General features: G+C 39.2%; 1 protein-coding gene across 3 annotated transcripts in view; it reads left to right on the plus strand.

Annotated features, from left to right (window-relative positions):
- The window catches only part of CPNE4 (copine 4), a 224071-nt gene that overhangs the window by 198103 nt on the left and 3564 nt on the right, over positions 1–22404 (plus strand). For all 3 annotated transcript variants that reach the window (XM_051789115.1, XM_051789113.1, XM_051789112.1), the window contains exons 12-15: positions 3547–3601; positions 12734–12785; positions 17078–17211; positions 18577–18813. In XM_051789115.1, the coding sequence (XP_051645075.1) occupies positions 3547–3601; positions 12734–12785; positions 17078–17211; positions 18577–18813 (478 nt within the window). The remainder of the gene's footprint in view (positions 1–3546; positions 3602–12733; positions 12786–17077; positions 17212–18576; positions 18814–22404) is intronic.

Genomic DNA, 22404 nt, shown 5'->3' on the forward strand with positions numbered 1-22404 from the left:
CTCCTGTTCTGTCTCTCTAGCAATCTGCCTCCAGCAGGACAGGGCAGGCAGTTTCCTTGCATGGACCAAGGACTCTCTGGCTAGCTTTAAACAAAACAAGTCAAAGATCCTGAGGTGGTCTAAGGCCGAGGACATGACACTGCCCATGTCCTTGTATCTCATCTTTCGTCCCTCAGCACAAACTGGTGATGCCCAAACTGCATTTGAGAGCAGTCTCAAGCACAGCTGGACCCAGCGCTGTCCCTGGGAAGTCTCTGGGGCTGCTGGTTGGCAGAGGCCAGCACTGCACCAGGGAGAGTGCTAGCAGACCATGTCTATGGCCCTCACAGTACTTCAGCCAGGGTCCCAGGCCTATTTCCTACTATAAATGAAGCCCAGATGCCTGAGCAAGCAATATAAAGGAAAAAGAAAACTGGTTCTCGCTTTTCTTTTGAATTAGTTTAAATTACAAAGGAAGAAAAGTCATTAGAGCAGATCCCTTTCCTACTGAAATGCCAGGCTAGGAGTCTCTGATGCATGCAATTCACCCTTGAGACAGGAGGAAAACTTCTCTTCATTTTCTGACTGTAGTTTCAGTCCTTGGATGGCCTAACCCTTGACACAGCTTCCAGAAGCTGGGCAACTACTTTGCTTTCTGCTGCACACTGCCATGATAGCCTAAGGTCTGTTAGAGCAGCTCTGTCACACCTCTAGAATAAAAGACTATTCTAGAAGTGAAAGAGCCCTTGTCTGCTCTTCTGGGTCACTTTTTCCCTGCTGTGTCTCAGCAGTGCAGGACAAGCAGGATGAGGGCAGCAGGTTCAGCTGCTGGGTTATGATAAGGTTAGGGGTGGATGGGAAGATTAAGAGGGGGTTATTTTGTAAAATATCACTAAGCCTTAAACTGTTAAATTGCTAAAGAGTGAGACCTTTATATGAGCTAAACACTTTGTTTTGGGTGATAGAAGGAAAAGTTTTGCATACACTAAAATTTTATTCTTACTCTGAAAGCTGCAAATTTTGAGGTGTGGTTCAGGAATAACATTATGATCTTTTTTATGCAAGGGGTGTCCTGGGTGTCAAGAGGTCCCCTTCTTGCCTTAAAGATCAAGCTCTGGGAGCACATGAAAGTTAATTCCTTGGTCCCAGCAGCTTGAATCAGATTACCAGAGGTATGTACCTAAATTCAGGAAATTTAGGAGCTTCCTAAGGAGAACATGGAGCTATTTTAAGTGAGGCAACAGAAAGTACTAAGCACAGGAGTAGACCCAAGGATACCCCTCCTCTCCAGAGTTCATGCACTTCCCTCTGAAAAGCAGCTATGTGGAACCCAATTTTGATGGTGTGCAGGATCGAGCTTTACTGTTTCACAAGGCAGTGGTTGCAATAACTAGCACTTGTTCAAAAAGGAGATACGGGAGATTCAAACATAAAGTGTCCTGACTGTGGAGGTAAGGTATTCTGGCTGCAGAATAACAGTGGGGCTGTGCCACCATGTCACTGGGAATGTAGGAGTCTCGCCACCAGAAGGAGAATCCCAGCTGCTTGGAGATATCATTTATCACTGTCTCTGAATTGCTGCAGAGCAGTAGATGGAGCCGCAGATACAAGTGCCTATACACGTTTACACTTGAGAAACATTGCAGTAGAAATGCAGGCAGTGTATGGGTTTAGGCATCTCCCCAGTTGTGTAACTGCTGCCAACATTAGCTTTTTGGACTGCTTTATTGAATACCTAAGTGAAATTCCTTTTTAGTCTTTGTTTACTTTTGCCCCAAATCAATTAACTGCAGCTCCACAGGGTTTGATTTTCTAATCCAACCATGCTCAATCACTGATGTAAACCAAGATTTTTTTTCTCCCCTTAGATTCTTTTCTAATGGCTTCTTATTTTTTTCCCTCTAAGTGTGTGGCTGAAATCTCCACATCTATTTATAAGGGCTTCCCCACTTCCAGGAGTGTTTAATCAGAGAGAATGCTATCAGCAGGTGGTTAGCATCAAATGTCAGCAGCTACTTCTTTTCTGACATCTCTTGGGAAAAAAATGTTTCATTACCATGCAAATGATGTTAGTCTTCCTTTGCAAGATCCATTGTCACACAGTGTAACATATGGTACACAGAACTGTGCTCCCAAAATTTATGCAGCAACTACATTTTGTAACAAGAACAACAATTTTGAGAGCTAAACCATCAGATAACTGTCATCACTGTTTCCCAATGAGATGGTGAATATTTCTGTATCTCATGGTTACTCTAACTTCAGTGGGGAGACACACACACTTAGTTCTGCTTTCTTTTGAACCCTTCCATTTTTCTTTAGCTTATATCAGAAATACCTTGGTACCTTCAACAGCCTATGCCAGACAGAATAACTGAGCAAATTTAACGCATTCTATTATCTTTTTTGAGTGTGTCTGGGATGTGAATTGTTCAGTTGATACTTGGAGTGCCCTTGTCTTGAACTACACAAAGAAAATGAAGCTGCTAGCCTCTCTTGAGAATTTTCAGAAGTGCCAATAATGGCAGTTGGAACTCAACTTTTCCAAGGGCCCTGAAACCCAGTAAGCAGACTGGGATAAAACTCTGAGGGGCTTGATTCATCAGAGCACTGGAGTACAGTTCGGTGACTTCAGTGGGACTTCAGGATGTGTCTGGATTTAAGCATATGTTTGGGTGAATTGTTAACCTCAAGTATGTGATCAAGTGCTTTGCTGACTCAGGGACCAGACATCCCTTGCAGCTTGTTGTTTTCCACTTTGCCATCTGGGAAGAGGCAGCACGTGGGCTGTGTGAGACATTGCATTGCTGAAAGGGTATTAACAACAGCCTTGAAGTTTCCAGGTTCTCTGAATAAGGTATTTTTGTCTCTGCAGATCTAACTGGGGTAGAATAACCTCACTGTACTGTCTGAAAGAAAACTGATCATGCCACAGCATTCTGCTAGGTTATCAGTCAACCTATGCCTAAGTAAAATAATCTTACGTTTTAGTGGAACAATAAGAGACAAGTGAAAGCCTGCAGGTTTGGGAGCATGAAATTGCCCCTTTCAGACATTTTAGGACGTCTCTTTTGTCAACTGGACAACTGTAAGAACCCAAATTTGCAAACACTTTTAATCAGAGTAATCTCTTCACTAGACCCGTTTTCTGAGCTGAGGGAGCACATCCATATTAATATGAAATAAATGTTTTTACAGGCTGTTCAAACAACAGACTCTCTTGCTGCAGCCAGGTAATACAAAAGAGTGGGTTATAAAGACCTGTTATTGCATTTGTGGGAGAAGTGCAAAATATCCTGATCCCTCGGTATTCTTGAAATGATTTTAACTTCCCAAAAATACTAGGGGTTCACCTGAAAAATCTCCCAAATAACTCCCCCATCTGTTCAGCACGCAATCCTACTTCTCTAATCCATTATCCTTCCAGTCTGCCATCTCTTGACTTAAAAACTGTTTATGTACTGTTGTGCTACTTTCATTTCTGATGAATGCTTGCAGAGGAATAAATGATTATCGTAACAATATGCATTTCTCTGTGGGTACCCTATTTTTTTTATTCTTTTCCAGTGACAAAATGTTCCCAGCCTTTGGATTTGGAGCAAGAATACCCCCAGAATACAAAGTAGGTGCAAAAATGTAATTTTTCTAGTTTCCTTGGTTTATGAGGCACAAAATAAGGGAGAAATGGCTCAGTGCAAGGCAAGGACAAGGGGAAGCATCTCCTACCATTTTCTTTCATCTGGCTTTCTCACTCATTGATACCTCACTGAAACCAGAAATCAAGGCAAGGCTCAAAATAGTTGTTTAACACCCAAAATATTTCATGGTATTGGCAAAGCTTTGTTAGTGGATGCTAGTCTAGTAAGAGAAGAACTTCTTTTTTGAACAACCCTTGTCAAACATATTTTGAAGCTTTGTGAGCCCTGGTTTGACAGAACCCATTTTTGGAAGATGTGATTCAGTGAGCAGCCTAGTGTTCATGCTTTGTAAGGAATACATTTAACATCTTCCTGAAAATAAAGACTTTAGAAGAGTTTTGCTGTGTGGCACATTTCTGTGTCACGGTGGATGTCATCAATGCCAGAAGGAGAAATACAAGAACATGTATCCATGCTGGACAGAAGTGTTATTTGTAAACAAAACAAAATGAGAGTGATCCACAGTGACGGTGCAATTGTGAGCATAAATATACAGTCTGGTAGGGCTGGAGTGAAGACAGTGAAGTAAAAGAAGGAGCATCCAAAAGAGAAAGGCCTAAGAAGAAACAGGTAGAATGTCAAATCCTGTGTTGCACATGCAGTAGTTGGGCAGAAGAGTAGCTCAGCATAGATAAGTAAGCAAAAACTAGGTGGGGGTTCTGTAACTCATATCCTCTCTAGAAAAGAAAAGCATTAGACTTCTGATGATGCAGACTTCATCCAGTATCCCCATGTGCCCTGCTCTAAGTTGTGTCTCAGCTGTGGCTGGAGCAGGCAGGTGAAACACTGGTCAGATGAGAATTTTTGTGCAGAGAGGGATCCCGTGTCATTTAGCATGAATCAGCAGATGAAAAAAAAATGCACCAAAAAATACTCACAGCTTGTAGGTTTGATACCTGCAGAAGAAGTACAGCAGTGATGTGCAGCAAATCTGATACGTCTTGCAAACAGATGTCTAAGGTAAGTTAACGTATCTCTTTACAACATTGCTTTCTAAGCTTGTTTGTGCCTGACAAGGTTTTTTGCCTTGCTGTGTTCTTCAAAAGTAACACCAGGCAGAGACAGCTTCCAGAACCTTGACATAGATTTTAATGTGGTATATGTGCACAGAACATCTGTGTCTGTTGTATGTCTGTTCCAACTGCAGCAGCTGACAACCATCTCTGCTATATAAGGGAGAATGTTTTGGAGAATACACTTGATCAGGCCACCAGACACATTAGTGAAACACGGTAGCTACTTCTCAAGCTGCCATCCCTTTGCCATGAATATGTGCAACCCTACCTGTGATCGAATAGCAGAGTTGACTGAGTTGGACCGTGCGTCACAACATCACAGCCCTTTCAGCCCAGTACTGGCCTCCTCTGACACTGCCATATGTACTGTTGTGTTTGTCCTTAACAAAGATACCAGCCTGGTGGTGTGCCAGGGGCTGGTTTTTCCATCCTCTGCGATGTGACCATCATTGCATGGGGGAAAACTTGCAATTCTTTCATCTGTAGAGAGACGTTCTTATCTAAGGACTGCTCGAAGGAAGATGTTACTGTGCCAGCAGAAGTCTTTTCACTGGTTTGCTGGTGATGGAAGTATAGTAAAGTTCACAGCACAAAATTGCCCTTCTCAGCCAAAATAATCAGCTGGTGGCATTGATGCCTCAGGCCACACAAGCATATTGGCAATATTCCAGTTTTGTTAGACCCCAGCAACAGCTTCCTCACCTGACTGTGAGAGCGCATCTCAGGTGTTAGCTGGGAAACAGATGTCTTGCTAGAAAGTAACTTCAGGAGTCTCTGTAACCAGATATTCATACAATCACCAACATCAAATGATTTTCTGCTTTGGCAGAATTGGTGCTTGCACAATTTCCTTACAACTACCCTTAAGAAAGTCAGAGACTTGCACTGAACTTAGTAGTCCACATCTGAATGAAGAGTCTTACCCCCCAGCACAAGCTGTCCTAAAGAGTCTCTATGTTACTAACCTCTCAAAGCAAGAAAATGGATGACTAAGGCCCTTCAGATTTTGAGAAGTTCAGGAAAAGTAAGGGTAAACTTCAGAAGATGGGGCTACTTGCTTATGGATTACATATATGAGTCCCACAGAAAATGGAGATGCAAATGAAGGCCAGAACATCTTTAATCTCTGCTATGGAAACTTGTGACAGAAAATGACAAAGATAAAATGACATTACATCAACTTACCAACATAATAAAACTTTGAAGAAGATAAGAACCACATTGCAGGGGACTAGCCCTTCTGTGCAACAGATGGGGACAAATAATCAGCTTGGTGTCTATCATGGGCACATTCAACTGGAACTGGATGAGGAATTAACAGTTATCTGTGCTATTTTTCAGTCCCTCCCTGTGATACTCTACTCAGTTCATAAAAGTCTATAAAATTCTAGTTTCTTAAAATAAACTATATCAACACTTTTGAGTCCCTGCTTGTCTTTGACTGCACTTCTGAAATGAAAAATACATCCTCTTAAGAGTGAAGAATCAGCCTCATCATGATGCATTAATAAGTCAAGACCAATAAACCTGAAAATGCTTTAGTAATTTAGTCTACACTGTTATAAAGTTAATTCAAAGTCACCAATGATTAGTGTTTGATGTGGAAGACAACAAAGACGCATAGGAAACAGAGAAGAAACTGATATAATTACAAGTAACAAAGACTGTAGAAAAAAGTGCTCACAAGTTTCTTCCTTAGGTTCTTCTGTTGCAAAAATATGATAACACTATAGACACCACAGCAACACTGCAGATCTCGTGCTATTCAAATGTTCTTTTCCTATTTTCAGTTACAGTTTTTATTTCATTAAAGGAGAGCAGAGTTATTACTGTAATAATTTACATCTTCAAATTTAGATTGAATCATTATGTGAATTTCTAAGTTCTGACCCCACCATGTGTGTGCTTTTAAGCCTCCAGCCCTAGTACTCATAGCACATTTATCTCTGCATTCCAGCATCTGGTCTTTTATTTCTTCTAGTAGACAACAAATTGCTAGGACTGCAGAAGAACATATTTCCACTGCCACGGGTTCCTAAGTAACCACGAGAGCCTCCATACAACCTAAACAAAGCTTCTTCGTGAATAATGTCAATATTCACCTCTAGAGGCTATCCATAAATCTCTTGAGGTTGTACACCTTTAAATCATGTTTTTATATATATTTTCTACAGAATTTTCATTTCAAGAGCACACTGCTTTGTTATGTTGACTTCATTTTCCCTCATTTGAGCTTCAAATGATACACTTCAGCTGTTAGAAGAAAACCAGCAGTTTCTTAGTGGCATAAGGAATCTGTGGGAGTGAAGGAAGCCAGACATGCCATATATATCATTCCTCATCAGTCTAGAGATCTTTCGTCTAATATTCAGCAATATGATCTTTTTCCCCCAAGGCCTGACAAACACATCACCCAGCTCCTTGATTTAAGTAAACCCATAAGAGAAATATTCCCCTCTTAAGTTTCTATCATACAAAACTTGCAGAACATGCCAGTTATTCCACAGCAGTGCCTATAACCTATCCCATTTTTGGGTTTTTTTTTTTTGCAATGAGAAGAAGCATCTGAGAAGTCTGATGTAAAGTGAAGAGGTGGTAGATAATATGGACTCAGACACTGCTGTGAAAGGTCACAGTGAAGAGGAGGAAAGAAAGCTAACCACACACACTAACTTCTTAGCAGGCAGAACTCAAAAGAGCTGAAAAACCACTCAGCATCACAAAACTTATTGTTAAAATGAAAAGAAAGTTCCAATTGTGTCAGCCCCGTGATTGGCATACTGGCCTCTTTCATAAAGATGAATTGCAGACTGACACCTGAGTAAGTACTAAACAATTTGCAGTTTGTTTTAAGATAGTCCTCGTTATTTCTGCATTTTTACTGAAAGCTTCATTCACTGCTCGTGGTGTGAATGTGTGGTGGAGAGAAGCTCACTACAGTTACAGACACAGTACAGCATCTTCACAACTGCACTGTCTGGTTTGCTGGACAGATAAGGAACTTGAAAAGTGCTGTGGCCTGTGTGATTCCTGAACTTTTCAGGAGCCTGAGGGCAAAAATGTATGCAAACCTGACAAAAAAGAAACAATAGAAGGATGTGTAACAGAACAAGGGGAAAAACACAATTTGTCACCTTATCCACATAACTTGGATTTGGACATGGAAATTAGGCAGCATGCTCAAAAATCAATTACAAAGGAAAATAAATGGCCCAGCTTTGCCAAGCAGAAATTTCTACAATGTGATCTTAGCAAGAGACAGAAGCTGTCCAGTTCCCAAACTATTTGATTAATGAGCATTCTGAAAATAATAGCTTTTGAGCAATAGTTCTTTAAATTTGTTAGTGTCTTAAGCTTTTGCAAAATATGCAGGCATTCCATATTTAATTTTCAGACTGGCAGTGTCTTAATAGAACAGAAAACTGTTCAACATTGTCCATCTTGCCATTTACGTTTGTGTGCATCTACTGTTCATGGATTTTTGACAATCTCTATTTAAATTATTAAGAAAGCATTCCTAAATGTGTCTGAATTTGTCAGATTGTTTGTCAAGTAGTTCTAGTACCATCACCATAGAGGTTTCTGGAAAGCTGGAGATATTTGGGACAGGGAGGTTAATTTAAATTAATTCAACAGTCTAGAGAGGGAGAAAAAGGATTACTAATTTTCAGAATTCAGGCATCCATATTCAGCACTTGGAAAATAAGTGAAAAATGCAGTTTTTTACTTAAAAAATGGAAATTCAGTTAGAGTAAAGGGGTTTATAAAAATGTGGAGGACAAAACAGAATAACAAGTTTCAAGAAAACTTAAATAAAAAGATTTTGCGTAGTCCAAAAACTTGACAGCAATGTGCATTATGAATTATTGGAGGTTCATTATTTGTCAGATTCCAAGGTAGGGTTTGAGGTTTCTACCTGAGTCCAGAAGACTTTTTTTTAAGAAATCTCAAAAATTCTTATTAATTAGGAAATTCTTCTTTCCTTTCAACTTTAATTAGAAAGCTTTTTAGCAAGGGCCATGCTATGAGGATGAATTTCATTGCATCCCAATACGAGGGAAATGAGTTACTTGCTACATTAAATCAAGGTGATTTTTTTACTAAAATGGTCATAAGCCTGTGGAACTATGGTTATGATTCTTCCAAGAGTCTCATGGGTGCCATCACATTGACAGAAAACTGCAGGTGCTTGTCAGTACAGACAATGGAGGCATCATACAGTGGCAAAAGAACAATTCTATAATCCGCCTTAGTTGTCACATCCTCAGAAATGCTGTCACTGTAATCTCCATCTTGATGTATGGTAGAGCTACTTGTTTTCCTTGTTAAAAACCTTGAAGAAATTATCTGGAAATTAATATGCTCTTGGTGCAGGAAGTTCCTGGACAGCTGTGGTTTAATAATCCCACATCCATGATGGTACCTGCTAAGTAATGTATCTGGAGCACTGCAGAGGGAAAAGATTAATATGTAGCAAAGTGCAAGTAAAGGGTTTTAGTTAGAGGTTTTGAGTGCTGTTTTGTGCAGCAGCTCAGGTAACACCAGGCTGATCACATGTAATCACCTCTGCACACCAGAATTTCTCTCTCCTTCCCTTTTATGGATTAATTTTATGGATTGATGTTAACGGAGGAGGGCTGAGCAGAGCATGAGCTACATACTTGAAACTTAGTCCGGGGTTTGTGACACACTCAGGGTTTTGTGAGGATATTCCTTATTGTGAGGCTGACTTCTACCACAGACCATGGTCTGCAGTTCTTTGCAAAGTTCTCTGTGCCAGGTACTAATATAAAACAGTCATTCTCTATCTGTGTGACTTGACATATTCCAGGATTTCCTGACTGTTAGATTGATCCATAATACAAACCGCCCTAGTAAATTATATAAACATGCCTGCTTCTAAACAGCCAAGTGTCTTCTTGTTCCCCACGAGGATTTCCCAGTCTTCAGTGTCTTAGGTGTTCGCACTTTTGCCTCCTTTTTCCCATTAGTGTATCGGCTCTGGGAGTGCCTAAGGGCTGTGTAATTCAATATCAGAAAGATGCCATTTAGTATATACCAGCTTTTGGTCCTCTGTCATAAGCATGGTTTCCCTTTCAGTCACATAGCCCTTGCATGTTTAATTAAAAAAAATTAATAAAAGAAACCGCCTTCTTACATGGGTGAGCTTTACACGGAGTCCTATCGGGTCTGAGTTCAGTGAGGCTTTCAGTACATCACGTGCCTGAAGTCTGTGCTGGTTTAGACCCCCTTGAATTCTGGCCATGACAGGAGAGATAGCATAGGGGAAGGTTGAAGCGCAGTTGGTTTTACTTAACAGAGTTGGAATGAGTTCTAAGCATTTGGAGAAACTCTGTTTTAAAAATATCTGCTGTTGGCTTGCCTCGGGTGATCATTTCCTGTTTGTGAACCATCGCTGAGCTGCTCAAAGAACTTCTATCCTTTCCATTATACTTAAATCTTGTTTAAATTGTGATATATTGCTCAGATAGCATAGGAAACAAGCTAATGCTTCTGCACATTTGTTGTGTTTTCTGTCCTGCCTTCAAGGTACCTTCTAACACTGTTCTTGGTGAATCCAAATGACAATGAATGAGGGCCATTGGTTTAGGACAATAGCAGCCATTGCTCAGACAGTATTATTTTTTGGATCATTGCACACACTGACTAGACTTGGGCTTTCTTTGTTGGCCTGAACCACTGTCTACATTTTTCTTAAATAACAGCCTGGGTGCTATAGCTCTGAACCAGATAAATTGTTTGCATTATGTGATCCTGAAAGAGGTATGGCAACAAAAGCATACAAACCATCCAAAGCATGCTTGCATGTGAGATTAAAATACTGTATTCATAGGTTTGGAAAAGAATTGTGATTCTCCTTTAGGTATAATTTCAAATGTATTTGGACTAAAAAAATAAAATCACTGAAGAGGCACAGTGTTGGAAGAATCAGCCTGCATACGTGCATTGCTATCTTTCTTGCTTTTGAGATGCAGTTAATACAAAATACAGAAAGCCTAAAGGAAGAAGAAAGACTACTGGACAACAAAAAATATCAACGAGTGAAAACTCACATAACAATTCTTGACAGCCACAATTACCTTTGGCCTGCAGCTGGTCATGAGACTGGCAGATACCAGCTGGGCAAAGCGTACCAGGAGATATCCAGAGCAGCCAGACAGAAGGGTTCTGGAGCACCTCTGTAGTGTATCTGGCAGCCCTGATCTTCTGTGCCTGCTCAGTGAGGAACATAAATAGTGACTTTCATCTTCCATGACCAAATAGGATAGCCTGAATGGCCCACGTAAAATCTTCTTCAAAGAGTCAACTGATGCTTGGTGTAGGCATACTGAATTCCTGGCTGGGCTGAGGTGGCTGCAGACTTCTTAGTTTTTGCTTCAGTCCTTTCCCATCATGGTACATGTACTGCCTTATTTAACCTCTCAATAATGGTAGGCATCACTGTGGTGAGCAAGGCCAGGATATGATGGGGAAACTCAGTTTCTCTGTGAGAAACTCTCTTAGGCAGTAATTAGCCAACTTATACCACTTCAGTTTCACAGAAGCTTCTCTGTAATTACATATTTGATCTTTAGGCCTCTTAGTCAGAGATCACTTTCCAAACTGTGTTGTCAAGTCATGTAAACTAGCAAATAAAATAACAACATCCAAGAAATAAATCTCTTTCTTCCAATAATCCAGGTTCCATTGTACACGGAGTAAAATTGCTTTCCATATCACTAGGATTGTTGGCACTTTTGAAGGTCCTACAGAGATCTATAAAGCTTTAAATATGTGTAATTACAGTTACCTATATAAATGCCTTCTTTAAATCTGGGATGATATGCCTAACTTCAATTTTAAATTATGCAAATTGTCTGCTAAACTCCTAGCCATATCCACTTTTTGGAAGCCAAATATATCTATATGTATATATAGATATACACACACATTCACACCTTATGCATTGCAAGACAAAATTTGGGCTTCTTCATTCAAGAAAATTTAAGACAAACAGAAAAGAGACTGGGCTTCAGAGCCCAAGAGATTAAAAGGAATCAAACCTTCTCAGTGATCAAAGAAAGAAGCAAAAAGGAATCTGGAAAAAAAATGCAGGCAAAAATAAACTTTAAAACCAGAAAAGAGCATCTGAAGAAAGTTTCAGCCTCAAAAGATTTGTGCTGTGAGTGCAGATCTCTGATAGACAGAGGAAGTCTATAACCTGAGACTTATAGGGCTTTGCATTATTGAGACATACAGAAGTATTATTTTCCCAGAGCCCTAAAGAAACAAGACATTGCTTTATTAGAAAATAAGCAATTTTTTTATTCACAGCAATTTCTTTTAGAAAACAACTCTGTTGTGTTTTATTATAGACATAGTGAGAGAGAGATTGGAATATTCACAAAATTTGAGGAAAAACGAGACTTCAGGGTTTTTTCTTACTTATTTTCCCCCAAAATAATCTAATTTCTTAGCCAGCTTAGACTCCTTGCATTTCTTATGCTATTATTTCACAATGGATCTAGGTGTTTTCCTTGATATCTCTGGAGAATTACCTTCCCAGTACTCCTGTGGCCTTAAATGAGGAACTCTTTGCACCTGTGAGGACATAACACAGAAGTGAGCTGGGTTTCTGCTGTCAGTGCTGTATCACAACCTGCTTTGTCTCTCCTGCAGTTTGAGATGCTGAGCTAGGGAAAGCTGGCATTTAAATTGCCTCAGCAGTAGATGCCTCTTCTGTGCCTGGCATTGATAGTCCAATCCTGACACCATGTGATTTATCATGTACTTGGGCAGTTTTTCTTTGTGCTATTTTTTCTTGGGGTTTTTTCATTATTATTGACATGTTTGTTTCAAGTTTTGCTACTTTGTTTCTGCAGGGAGTACCAGCTGGGACTGTATTTCACACTTAATGGCTGAAAGCTTGAAAGATCTCAGGTTTAACACAGAAAAAATGTAAAGGGTGTTTAACCACAAGTCTTCACGCAATAATTTTTCTGAATACAGTCTCCTTCTCTTCTTTCCATATATCTGCAGGTCTCTCATGACTTTGCAATCAATTTCAATGAAGACAACCCAGAATGTGCAGGTAAAGCTCAAATTGGGACAGACTGCTATATTTTCGCTGTGTGCAAAATGTGACTGTGTTTTTTGTTGTATCACCTGAGTATTATTCAAGGCGGTCTTTTAAAGAAAGTAGCTAGGATTTCAGACCTGACAGGCTCCAAGCCTTCGAGCTTAGCTTTAGAAACCTTCTATTGTATTGCCATACAATAATTTCCTGAAAAGTAGGTCCCTTTGAAAGTACACCGTGGTGGACATTCAGCACTTGTATTTTGCAAAATCACTAGCATTTCTGAAAACTAAAGCTATGTCTTCTGAATTCATTCAAGATCTTCAGGTACATCAACATCATAGGTTGTGCAGCTAAGAAGGGCAAGACATGAAAAAGCAGGCTGTGAACCTCTCAAAGATTCCCTTGGTTTAGAGCCAGTTCTTTGGCCAGACTGTAGCAACAGTAGCCTGCTGCTTGTCAGCCCGGCAGTGTCCAACACCAAAGGGTCAGGGAAGTAGGTGAGGACTACTGTGGTAGAAGGAAAAATACTGCAAATGCAGCAGGAGGCTGTTTTAACACAGTGTAAGATATTTGTGCATTTTAGCAACAATCGCTAATCCTCAGTAGTCGGAGGCCACATTCATGGAGAAGATGCTGCTGTATGCCTTGTATTTGTGAGGTCTGCAGTGACTGGTGCTGTTTTTGTAAAAGACAATAACAGGAAAATAATCTCCAAACAGAATAACAGTTGAGAGTCTTGGTCGGATGATCACTGCTGTCTAAAATTCAGTTTGTTATTCTCCCTTATCCTTCTGCTTCCACCTGAATACTGCATGGGTCTTTCAAAATGCTCTTCCTTTTCAAATTCTCAGGTTTACTAGTGTCTTTCTTTCAGGCAGGGTCAGCAGAACATGTTCAGGATCAGAATTAAGATGCAAAGAAATGAAGTGAGGAAGAGAGGACAAGCAATTCAAGGGAAAGATACATTAAAAGAATTCAGAGTTCATGCATCTTAAATGCAAGACCTCTGTTTTTGGTTCAGTGGGCATTCCTGCTTTGTTGTTGCACTTGGATTGTTGGACTGCCCCAGCCTCTGCAGTTCATGTGCTTGAAATGTAATTGGGCATAAGTCCTACAGCTGTTTGATGTGTTTACACAGCTTCTTACATTGCTTTTAAGGAGTTCAAAGAAGCAGGTTACATATATGCATCTAGAAGTGCCTGTAAGCTTGTGAGCCAGACTGACGTTGAGACTTTAGTCACACTGATGGTGTGGAGATGGGGTGGGGAAAGCAAAACAGACCTCAGAATTTTATCTGGACCACCATATTTAATAATGTGTTATTAAAACTTTTAACAGTGGTCAGCATTAGATGATAACATACTTATGCAGGTAGTGTTTAAACACAGCTTTGTTTCCCAATCTAAATGCGGGCTATTTGTGACCCTCTGCATACTTCAGATAAAAGCTCTAGCAGTCCATGCAGAGAAGACTTTTTTAATCCCTCCTTTGCTGCCTCTTTTGAGTCCAAGGCTAATTCTTTTACCACACTGGCATTAATGATATCATATCATTAATCATATCAAAAATCATATCTATGTAGTGCCAGCAGCAGATCAGTTTGTACAGACAAACCCTCTGCAAGTTAAGCATTTACTATCCAAACCACACTGTATGCAAAATAAAATGTAACAGTGGAAATTAAAGGGATTTAAAGAAAAGGGAGGAGCTGCTCTGTGAGGCTTGGCTTATGTCACTTAATATTTGTTATACATTTAAACTTTATTTAGTTTTTTGCATAAGATTCTAAGTTAACCCATTGACTGAAAGGGGTTCTAGGCCTAAGAAAACATAAAAAGACGGTTGCAGCACAACCAGAAGGCCAGGGAAGAAATTTTGCAGCATTTATCTGCAAGATATAAAAAGCACTTCTTTGTCATAAATGATACGTTTTTAAATAATATCCATCTGGGTGAAAGCAAGAAAAGGAGACAGACCAGAAAATATGTTGTTTAATCATCTGCTGCAGCTTGCTCATCTGCCTGTCGTGGATGCTTGATTAGTTCCTACCACCAATTGTTCTGTGATGCTTTCTAGATGCTCTCACCATATTAGGTGACACAGGAAGCAGTAACACCAGCATGTTATGTGAAAAATGATGCAAGAGTGAGAGGGAGACAAAGTGCTTAGTGAATATCCTTGTGATATTCTGGCATATTTGCCAGAAAACAAAGGAAAATTGCTGAAGAGTATCTTGTTTTACACCAAGAAAAGCAGTTGAATGCAATATAAAAAGTATGTGTCTATTTTGTCTTTGAGAAATGAATTCCCTTTGTTTGTGTAAGTAGAGCTTTTGCTGGCATAAGGTACTATGAAGCATCATTCTGCATACAAGGACTGTGTATTGATATGAAAATCACTGGAATTCATAAAATATGGATACCTTCACCTTTTCCTCCTCTGTTAACACTTCCATTCTTGAAAATTTTAGTATTTATAGCTTTATATTTAGTATATTTATAGCATATTATTTTTATAGTCTTATAATTAATATTTTCTTTATTGTCTGAGGAAGAAATTAGGTGACAACCTCTAATCTGAATGAATGCTTCTACACATCCATCTAAAACTGATCATTATATGCATACACTGTATTACATTGGAGCTATTGAAAGTGGATTCCAAATAAAAATGTAAAGGGTTGAATTGTGAAAAAAATGCATATTGTCTGTGTCTAAAATAAAGGAGTACAAGAGGAGTGAGCTGCAAAGTAATCCACTCAAATAACCTGTTTGGTTGGGATTGGATGGACAGTAGATAGTTCTAAAATGTATTAATCGGAGATAGCAAATAAGAAATTATACTTCTAGAACATGTTTCTTTCTAAGATGAGACCAACTTTCTGACATGAACGATGCTAAGTCTGTGTTGAATGCGGGGAGTAAGGCTTATCTTGTACTATTTTAATGTGTTAGAAAAAAACTACAGTGTTATCTTGTCATCAGCTTAGGGAAGATTTATGAGGCCTTCATGCAAGGTCAGTAAGTATATGTAAAGAAATCCTTGGCAAGTTTAAAATTGAGAGTTAACAAAAGGTCAGTTTTGCAATATGTAATTTAGTCGGTGGAATTGCCAAGGGAAATTTTGTAACGTTACTTTACATTTTAACCAATCACAGCTATAACTGGAGCAAGTTCTTTTGTCTGTTGGCACTGCAATGCAAAAATATGTCTGTAACCATCTACAGAGTGATAAGACTGTGTTCTCCACCATTTTTTCATGGGAGGATTAAGTGTGTCCCTGTAAAACAATTACAACTCCCTGTTCTCAGTAAGCAATCTGCAGCCATATATCCTGGAAACATGGATGAGTAAAATCTCATGAGTGAGCTAGTGAGCAAACTGAAACTAGCTTAGCATCTTAGTAAAGTCATTTCATTCTTCAGCATTCTCAATGAAGCTCTTCAGTCTATCACTTTCTTTCCAACTTTAGACCTCTAATCCGTTAGGTCTGGTAAACTGTGAGTTCTGAATGTGGAGGCTGACGTGCATCACTTGAAGAAACCCTTCTTCTCAAATGATTGAAAACACCAATTTCCATTCTGTGATCTGTCAAGTGTGTCAGCAGGAGTCTGTGCTCCCTGATCTGACTATATCCTGAAGTGATAAAGGCAAAAATAGCTAGTTTTCCATCAAAACTTCTCAACTAAAGCTCATTTTTCTGTAGACTGCAAAGCATCCTGCTGTGTCCTCCAAGATTTCACAGCTTTTGGTCATAGTCAAATTCAACCTGAGCAATTATGCAAATGCACCCTGAAAAATTTTCTTAGCACAGGGGAGTTGGGTATTTGAAATTATGTCTGAATTCCTTAACAGATTTAGGGTGTAAGTACAAAGGGCAAATTTGTTGGCAACTATCATGATAAACAAAAATACTTATCTGAAGAAGAAAGAGAAGTGTTGAAGTGTTTTTCTAATATTTGTCTACTTTTCAGCATGAATCTTTGCTGGTGATCAGAAAATGATCACTCACATCTTGAACTGAAATGGGTGGAAGCTATGGTATTGCAAGGTGATACCTGGAAAACAGATATTAAAAACTACTGGGAAAGAGAAGCATGGTATAATGAACTCTATAATACAAACTAGATTCAAGACAGCTAGAGATAGCTTCTTGGAAATTATCTGAAGTTGCTAGTCCTTGCTAATCATGTGATACTTTTAATGTATTCATTAAGAACCTGCCTTTCATTTGCATTTTAAACAAGCATGAAGTTGGCAATGTGCTCCAAATTTACTTTTGTTTTGTGTGGCTTTTCATGCCAGGAATACAAGGTGTTGTGGAGGCTTATCAGAGCTGCCTTCCCAAGCTGCAGCTGTATGGGCCAACAAACATTGCTCCCATCATCCAGAAAGTGGCAAAATCAGCATCAGAGGAGACCAACACCAAGGAGGCCTCGGTAAGGAAAGAATGCTGTGTTTGCCTTTTTTCTTGTCTTATGATAGATCTCCTACAGGCCATCAAAACAAGGCCTTTTCATGTATGCAGATCATGCCTTTACAGTTTTTACTAACTGTTTTCATAGAAGGCAGCTTGTTCCTGTAGCTGGAGCCTTTATATCTTCAATAGTCACAACTTCCCCCACAGTTCTATTTCCTGCTTTTAGAGGTGTTTTACTGTAACACACCCAGTCCTTCACTATGGAAATGTAAATGGCACCACTAAGGTTACAAAAATTTAGGGGCTAGAAGCCCTAGAAGTCTTGATCATACAAAGAGATGAGTTCAAATGATTCCCTACACAAACTATCCAGTTTCAAGTCTCTTGCAGAGGCTGTAATAAAACTTTTCTGTTCACCTAGGGGATTTTTCCAACCATTCATTTAAAAACTGTAATGATACAGTTTTCAACTTGCTATTACCGCTGGAGCATCTTGTGCCTTTTAGAAATCAGAAGACAAGTCTATTAGCCTGCATCTGATACAAAAGCCAGGACAGATTTCTTGGGCTAAAAGACTCAGCATAGATCATGTTTTAAATGTACGTCTTTGAAATGCGTGGGAGAAAGGGAGAATGAGATGGAGAGAATATGTGAGTGAATAGGTGTGAAACATTTACAAAAACAGTGCTTTGGAAGCAAAGGATATAAGAGAGACCTTGTATACTGCAGCAAGAAAAGTGCCTATGTCTAGGAACAGAATCGAGCTGTGCATTGGCATACATCTCATCACCAGACCTAAAGTTCTCTCCAAAATTTTTTTTATGTGCTGAACCTTTTTTAAGTCCTATTAAGGCAGGAGTTCCCAAATATTTCTGTTCATGAGTGTGGGCTTTTGACTGACATTTATAAGAGCATGTAGGGACAGGAAATGGGATAATGGCTTCAAACTGAAAGAGGGTAGGTTTAGATTAGATATAAGGAAAAAATTATATACTGTGAGGGTGATGAGGCACTGGAACAGGTTGCCCAGAGAAACTGTGGATACCCCATCCCTGGAAGTGTTCATGGACAGGTTGGATGGAGCTCTGAGCAACCTGGTCTAGTGGAAGGTATCCCTGCCCATGGCAAGGAGGCTGGAACTAAATGGTCTTTAAGGTCCCTTTCAACCCAAACCATTCTATGATTCTATGATTGTTACTCCACTGTTATTTCCAGGATCTTAATAGTGCTTAGGGTTCCAGTCCTAAAATGAGAAATTGCTACATTTGAATTTCCATACCCACATGAGTGAGTTAACATAAACATTTTTATACTGCACAAGGTTAAGCAGCTTTGGGACAGCAACTAACGATAAAATTTTTCTCTTCTTGTCCAACAACTTCAGCAATACTTCATCTTGCTGATTCTGACGGATGGTGTCATCACAGACATGGCCGACACCAGAGAGGCCATTGTCCATGCCTCCCACCTTCCCATGTCAGTCATCATTGTCGGGGTGGGGAACGCTGATTTTAGTGACATGCAGATGCTGGATGGTGATGATGGGATCTTGAGGTCTCCCAAGGGCGAGCCTGTGCTTCGAGACATTGTCCAGTTTGTGCCATTTAGGAACTTCAAACATGTAAGCTGATTTTTCCATCCATTCCACAGAAGGGTGAATGTGTATAACACATAGTGCATGTTCCCCGGGGCTGGGCTTAACTTTGCATGTGCAATGTTTAGTAAGTCTATGGTATTATTGTATCAGAAATAGAGAAAAAAGAAGGAATCAGAATAAAATGTGCTCCATTAGTGAGTTAGTGAGGGTGGGGAAGGAAGACATGAGGCAGAATCCATGTGCTTTTTGTGGTGCCAATCCTTGCTTCCACTTTCTCCCAGGTTTTAGTTTGGTTATCCTTCTGGTGTCTCTTTTCCATTCTCTTTGCACCTGTTCTATTAGGACTACTGTGTTCTGCTTTCCATCTCCCTTCATTTCCACAGGCAGATGAAATGGCTGTGAATTTGTTCTCACAGTGTTCCCCAGGATGCTGTTCCCTCATTAAAATTTAGTTCCCTAAGTTCTCAAATGCAGGACTATCCACCCACAGTATCCTGGTTGCCTCCAAACCCTTTCCCACATTCTGTACAAGAACACAACCAAGAAAGTGGCATTACTAGGAGCTTTCCTGTGCCCTCAGCCAGCTGTTCCTGACTGAGCCCAGTGTGGTACAGAAGACACTCTTTAGGAAAGAAAGGAACAGGACCAGCATTAAATTGCCAAATCTAAAATAATGCATTGGTCGTGTACTTTTCTTCTCAGTTACCTGCCCTACATTGCAGCATCTGCCCCAGGGACTTTTCAGCAGCAGGGTAGAGATAGTGTTCACCCACAGAAGGGGCTTTCCCACACACAGATGGGTTTTTCAGAGCCCTTTTCCTCCATATGGAGGCATGCATTATGTTCCTCTGCAACGCTGATCACATCTCTTTCCCTTCATTTTTCCGTTTTTCTCTCCCTTCCTTCCCCACACTTCTTCTATTACATTTATGTGGTTCTCCAGACTGTTTTTTCTTGCTCACCTTTGTCTAGGAAGGATATCCTTAGTATTTGACTTGAGAATTTCTTTTCTCACAGTGTAACTGACTCACTCTGCTCATGAGATTGATTCTCCCAATCTGCTCCCATACACTAGGGATCCTTAGATCTGGATATGTCAATCAGAAGTTCTCAACTCTGGGCTGGTTTTGCTCTGCATATGGCTTTACACTTCTTACATTTCTTTAGGTTTTCTAGGCTTTTTGTTGCCATTGGAGATTTTTTTTTCTCTTTGCTATTTCCAAAATACCTTCATTTTATTTTTCTCTTCTGAAGAGTTGTTCTTTTTTCTCACTCCAAAATGCAATTTTGCTGTATTTGTCTTAGATGTAGATGCACTTCTTACTTTCATAAACTCTAGTAAGGAGTAAGAGAAACAAACTTGTTCCTCTTTTCCTTCTACCTTTATGTAAACAATGGATCCCTACAGGAGGCAAAACTCACCGTGTGCTATTAGTTTGGTGACACCATGCCAAATAACTGCAGATTGGCTACTGAATCATAGATACACATATTTCTATGCTGCCAGTGGCACACAGTCACCTATGTGCTGAAACAAATATGAGCACGACGAGCTCATAGCTTGTGATTCCTTCAGCAGATAATCACAAGTGCATAGTGCTGCACTGTAGTCTACTGTAGAAGTGTCCACAGCAGGATTATTTATGGGCTAGTAGGTAGACCTACTTTTAATTAGTTGAAAACATGTTTCTGCAAGGAACTGGCAAAGCCAGCTGCATTGTTTTACTTTTAGTTTTGCTTTGTATTTTATACTAAAGCTCAAATAATCTCTGATTGAATAGATTCATGCTGACAGCTGCAGTTCTGGGTTCTGAATATATTGTGCCCCTGGTGTTAACTTGCGAGTGAATCTATGTGATTTTTTTTTATTGCTAGAATTGGTCAAACAACAATCTAAATCAGCTAAAAAGAATTTATGCTTAACTTCCTCAGTACTGAGAGAGTATAGCAATCTTAATGTATTTTTCTTGTTAAATAGTGATATTTTTCTCCCTCTTTCTTTCAGTAGCAAAGATAATATATAGAGATAGATTTGTATTTGCTCTATCAGAAAAGTCAGTATATCTTATGCAACCTGATATTAGTCTGTTTATTGTGATCTTTCAGCTTCTCGATAAATGTCAGTGTAATGAATGAGTGCCTGTAACAATAGCTACTTCTTGTTGAATTTCTTTATTATCAAAGCCCGAATAATATCTCCCTCTGAACAAAGTGACATTCACAGATATCTTGCTTACTTAGCACAAACAAAAGGCCATGTATCTTGCATCAACTAGTGAAATAATTTGTCATGGGAGAAATGAGCATGATATTTTGATTCAAACTTATTTTCCCCCACAGAAAAACGCAGATTTTACACATTTGGGAGATCCATTCTGATCAAACACAAGAACATCATCAGCATATTATATTTGACAGCTTTAAGCAAAATATATATTTAGTTAAAAATCACATCCCTTTTGTCAATGTACCTTGTGTTTAGCTTATTAAGTAGAAAAAAAATGTTGCAGGATCTTTTTAGAAAGATTACAAATCAAGTTGTGTAAGGTTTATAGGTTTTTCTGCTAAATCAAGTATTTTTTTATGCCTAAATCCATATTATTTCTATTACTGACAGAAGGAGAGAAGAAAATGTTATGTGTGAACATTTATTTTTTGTTTTGCTGCAAGAGTAAACCAAAATTCATTTGGAGTCAATCCAAACAATATTTTTTTTCATTACTTCAATTCTCATGACAGCTTGGAACTCAAAATCTCATATCTATCCAAAGGGATCAAAAATAATCTATGCAAAAGCTGCCCCCGCGAGAAAATGGAAAGGGGTAAGAAGGAAGTCGTAAAAATAACCTGTAGAGTGAATTCCTTTTATTTTATAAAAATAAACGTTGACTTCAGAGAACGTTCTTATCCTGCACAGCACTCATACAGGCATTTAACACATTTCAATTAGTTAGGGTTATTTACATACCTAAAAACTCATACTCACTTCAATGTTTTACTGGCTTAAGACTCAGTGTAGACATAAGGTTTTATTATAGGGGTTTAATGCCCTATGTGATGTAGTGTATCAGAAGCACTTTAGTAAAGTATCTAGTCTTTTTTCTCTCTCTTTAAGGAATATCTCTAAAGCCATCAAAATAATAATAACAATTGTAGTGACTCTTGGCAAATCCTGTAGTTGTAAAGGCTTGATAAAAATCAAGGTAACCATTAACACTTAAATATATGTCCTATTGTATAGTGGGTAACATGCAATTTGCTAAAGGAGAACATAACAAACAAAGGGAACATATTTTCCCTTAACCTAAGTGATACTTTTGTCTCTATAATCATCACCATCCCAGTAATGTGAGTGTCCTTCACCTGAAACTGTAGAACATTGATGCTCACAGTCACTGAAAGGTAGTTGAAGAAAATTACCTATCTCAATCCACTCACAGTCATATTTTAAGAGCTCAACTTCTCTGCCTTTGTAACGCATGATAGATTGACTGCGCACAAATCTGATGCCACAGATAGATTGTATTCCATTCTGCATTGTATTTAATCATAAAGGCTAACAACTGTGACTTAATAACATCTCTATCACAGAGGCATGTGGGCAGCCCAGCTCTC

This window comes from Manacus candei, unplaced genomic scaffold (assembly GCF_025592945.1).
Source record: "Manacus candei isolate 608988 ecotype Guabito, Panama unplaced genomic scaffold, ASM2559294v1 h1tg000026l, whole genome shotgun sequence".
NCBI lineage: Eukaryota > Metazoa > Chordata > Aves > Passeriformes > Pipridae > Manacus > Manacus candei.